A 4,850-nucleotide genomic window follows, 5' to 3' on the forward strand; every position below is an offset into this window, starting at 1 on the left:
GGAGACCTGTCCAGGTGTCCCTGTGATGGACTGGAGACCTGTCCAGGGTGTCCCCTGCCTCCTGCACAGTGGTTGCTGGACATGGACACCAGTGACCCGTAAAGGAAGAAGCAGGTAAAGATGATGGATGGTACTACTGACGGTACCTGTAAGGTCTGTTCAGAGGTACTGGAGAAGTGAGTCCAATCGTTGGTTGAACCTCAGATCCAGGAGGAACGATGTGGGTTCTGTCCTGGCTGTGAACACTGGACCAGCTCTTTACCCTCACTAGGGTCCTCGAGGGGTCATGGGAGTTAGTCCATCCAGTCTACATGTGTTTTGAAGAAGGTATTCGACCGTGTTCCTCGGAGTACACTGAGGGGGGTGCTCCGTGAGGATAGGACTGGGGGCCCGTTGTTACGGGTTGTTCAGCCTCTATACAAGCGGTGCCAGAGTTTGGTTCTCATGCCGGTAGTAAGTCGGACCCTTCAGGGTGGAGGACTCCTCCAGGGCTGCTCGTTGTCACCGATTCTGTTCATAACTTCATGGACAGAACTTCTCGGTGCAGCCAGGGAGTGGAGGGAGTCCAGTTCAGTGGCCTCAGGATTCATCTCTGCTCTTTGTAGATGATGTGGTCCTGTTGGCGTCATCGTGATCTTCAGCTCTCACTGGAGCGGTTCACAGCCGAGTGTGAAGCAGCTGGGATGAGAATCAGCACCTCCAGATCTGAGACCATGGTCCTCAGTCAGAAAAGGGTTGATTTTTCTCTTCAGGTCGAGGGTGAGGTTCTGCCTCAAGTGGAGGAGTCCAAGTATCTCTGGGTTTTGTTCACGAGTGAGGGAAGAATGGAGCGTGAGATTGACAGATGGATTGGTGCAGCATCTGCAGTATTGCGGTCTCTGTGCTGGTCCATTGTGGTGAAGAGGGAGCTGAGCTGTAAGACAAAGCTCTCTGTTTACTGGTTGGTCTACGTTCCTCCCCTCACCTCTGGTCATGAACTCTGTAGAGACTGAAAGAATGAGATCGTGGATACATAAATGTCTCCTCAGCGTTCTACCTTTCCCTGTCATTGTATTTAGTTGTAAACTTTAGTACACCCTACTCTTCTCCCTCCGTCTCCTACAAGTTTCCCTCATGGTCTTCGACCAACAGCAGCACGATTTCTACCCCCACTGGTGGCGGTTGTTGTTAACTCGGGCCTTGATCAATCTGCTACAGTTTGAATGAACTTCCCTTTTTGTTTTCATAAAAGTGTTTGATGCCAGGTGCCCTTCCTGACACAGCTCTCATTTACCCGAGCTTGTGACCGACACCAATCAGTAACTTCAAAGAACATTTTTTTTAACCTTTTAACTGCATCAATCTGTAAAGGACACATAAGTTTAAATGGAAAAGGTGGAAATGTTTTTGCATGAAATCTTCATGTTGGATCAAACATGAACATCTGATTACTGAATGAACGGATGTTGATGGGAGAGACTATCATAGAATTGGCAGCAGACAGCTGCAATAAGATCTGAAAAGAGAGGCTCTGAAGATCAAGAAATGTGCAGCAATGTGTCTTATCCCCAGATCTGTTCTCCTTATACAGTAGGTGTTGAGAAATATAGAACGAACGCCTGGCATCGTGTTGGGGGTAAAAATGACAACATCTCATGCCATGCTGATGACATGGTCCTCAATGCTACCAATAAGGAAGATCTACAAACATCATTGAAGGAGAAAGCAAGTAAGTTGGCCTCAGCATCAACGTAAAGAAAACAGAAACCATGATAATCACAAAGCAGAAAGAGACACCAGAGTGTGACATCAATCTGAAAGGCTCAGCTAAAACAAGTCAACGAGCATCTGAGTGCTTTAACAACAACAGAGGGACGATCTTTGACAGAAATCAAGCGCAGATTTGCGCAGGCAAAATGAGCGATCACAGATCTCACAAAGATTCTGGCAAACGTATCTCCATGAAGACCTGGAAGAGAGTGTTGGAGTGTTACATCAGTCCCATAGTCAAATATGGAAGTTAAGCGTGGACCACGAAACAAAAAGATAAATGCTGCAGAAACACGTTTAAGATCTCATACACTGACAGAATCACAAACAAATGAAAATAATCCCTTTACAAAAAGACCATGCTGGGACAGGCCAACAGTTTTGGACACACCAACATCAGTTAGAACATCTTGCATCAACTGGAAAAATAAAAGGAAAAAGCTGTGGAAGACAGAGGGAGGAGTTGAAGATCTGCCATTTTATGGGACAACACGTATACCAGCCTCCTGCAGCTGTGAAACATCACCGACCACAGTTTTCTATACGCTCGTATAGACGACCATTCTATACGAGCGTATAGAAGACCATGGTCTTCTATATGGTCTTCCATATGCTCATATAGAAGACCATGGCCTTCTATACGCTCGTATAGAAGACCATGGTCTTCTATACGTATGGTCTATACGCTCAGCGTATAGAAGACCATGGTCTTTTATACAAGCATATGGAAGACCATGGTCTTCTATACGCTCGTATAGAAGACCATGGTCTTCTATATGAGCATATGGAAGACCATGGTCTTCTATATGAGCATATGGAAGACCATGGTCTTCTATACGCTCGTATAGAAGGCCATGGTCTTCTATACGAGCGTATAGAAGGCCCATGTCACCAACGGCTTCTGGCATGTCACTTAGAAGACAACAGAATCTTATTTGCTTCCAACTACCAACTTAAAAAGTAATCTTGGTCCACACAGTAGTGCTCAAAAGTGCCTGAAAGGATGTCTGTCCAGCCAACACAGAGTTTAGGAAAAAATCTGACTGTCGCAACTTGTAAGGGACAGTTTGTGACAGAATGAAACCTGAGAGTCGTGACGTTCATCTTCTGTACGTTTCCAGCAGCAGCTGTGAGTAAATTGTTAGTGTTGTAATAGGAAGCTTCAATGAGGGGTAACAACAACTTCCTCTGAACAGACGTTGAGTCATTTACCGCTACGGTTTATTTTTAGATTGACGAGTCATGAACGCCTCAACGTTTTCCTGCAACCTGACCAAAAAAACCCATTCATCTATAAACATTTACACAAGAAAACAAAACTTATTCAATTAGCATGATGTTTCCAGTAAAGTGTATTCAGGAGTTTCTTTGGTGAAACTAATCGACGATATGAAAGTGGTGAGCGCACATGGAGGAGTTTCACTGAAGCTGTGCAGGAATGTGATTATATTTTAATGAACACTCCAGTTCAGCTTCTCATCCACTCTTTTATAGACGCACACACACAACGCGCTTTCAGTTGTACATTTTTACACATCACTTCTTGCTTATACACAGATAAGCTGAGCAGCAAACCATCTGGTCAAGACCCAGAACTGGTTCCACCACCACACCTCGCCAGCCCTCCAGCCCTCATTTAAAGCTCGATGGTCTCGCCCCACCTTCTTTAGCAGAGCCAGTAGCATTCTGTGAGTATGAGATGACCTTAAGGTCAACGAATACTTCTTTACTGCTCGTCCAAACACAAACGTTGGGGGGCCCAGACTCTGGAACTAGCAGCCTCAGGACCTGAGCTCCACATGGACCTGGGCCTTTTTAGATCTAGTCCTTCGATTCAGGCGGGCTTCGATCACCTCGAGTCACTCTGACGTGTTGTAGTTTCACACTTTGAGCACATTCGGTCTGTGGTCAGCGGCTCTACAAAACATTTAGTTTGGACCATAAAGAGCGACGAGCATTTCTTTCTACACATCAGGCACGACTTGCTCCGATCTGAAGGACCTGGATGGTTGATTTTGTATCATGATCTTACGAGATGATTTTACTGGTTCTTCTCACAGTTTCATATGTTCTTTACATGTAAAGAAAACCGTTCATGCCGACACAAAGACAATACCTTTGATTTTACTGCACCACCTTCATCGTACCTTTTTAATCTCGACTTGGACTTTGGTGGAAATCCTTCGGTTCTGAAATCTGCCAACGAGCTCCGGTTCAAAGAAGGTGACCAGAGAAAAGAATTACGAGCTCGTCTCTCAACAGTGGCCTTCGTTTCGAAGACCTCGGTGTTTGATGTGACTCAAAATTACAGAATGCAGTAAAAGAGGAAGTATATTTAGATTTGAATAAATCATAAATATATCAAACCTGTTGTAATAAGAAGTCATATTACGAGGCATTAACAGGTCACAAGTAATAAAAAACTTTTGTAAAAAGAGGCCATTAATATGTAAAAAGAGCCAAATCAAAGATTTTAATAACTGAATAATCTCAGAAATTCAACTTATTTCACTCATTTCAACTGAAAGGTAAAAAACCTTCTTTGTCCCGACTCATCACGTTTTGTCTCCAGATGTTCTCTAAGGAACCACAACGTTCCAACAAATGTTCTTAACAGGGCCAAGCTGTAACGGTCAGGTCCAACATGGCAGACGTGTCTGATGTTCTACTTCCTCTTCCTGCCCCGGCCTCTCCGCCCACGACTCGTGGAGGGGCCGGCCCCCGCCGAGTCCAGAGCATCGTGAGACGGCCCGCTCAGGATGCTGATCTGTCCCTCCTGGATTTCACTGCGAGACTCCGACGACAGCTGTTCAATTTTCTGCTGCGTCTCCAGATAAAACATGACGTCTCTGAGCTGCTCCTGCAGCTCCGCGATCATGGCGTCCTTACGTTCTCCTGCACAGAACCAGACGGAACAACACGTCAGCCACATGACCAGAGAGACGGCAGAACACAGCTACGATCAAACTCGACTGACGTCACCACAAACACAAACGTACGATCGTTCGCTCCATCCATCCATCCATCCATCCACCCATCCATCCATCCATCCACCCATCCATCCATCCATCCATCCATCCATCCATCCATCCATCCATCCA

The 4,850-nt window shown here is 45.5% G+C and overlaps 1 protein-coding gene across 1 annotated transcript in view; it reads right to left on the reverse strand.

The window, feature by feature from the left end:
- Nucleotides 1-4,195: 4,195 nt before the first annotated feature.
- Nucleotides 4,196-4,850, reverse strand: part of LOC119424890 (BRCA1 associated protein) — a 16,808-nt gene continuing 16,153 nt past the window's right edge. Inside the window, exon 13 of the mRNA XM_037692403.1 lies at nucleotides 4,196-4,644. Coding sequence (XP_037548331.1) covers nucleotides 4,415-4,644 — 230 coding nt within the window. The 3' untranslated portion in view covers nucleotides 4,196-4,414. The remainder of the gene's footprint in view (nucleotides 4,645-4,850) is intronic.

The sequence above is a fragment of the Nematolebias whitei genome, chromosome 18, assembly GCF_014905685.2.
Source record: "Nematolebias whitei isolate Nwh7 chromosome 18, NemWhi1, whole genome shotgun sequence".
Lineage (NCBI taxonomy): Eukaryota > Metazoa > Chordata > Actinopteri > Cyprinodontiformes > Rivulidae > Nematolebias > Nematolebias whitei.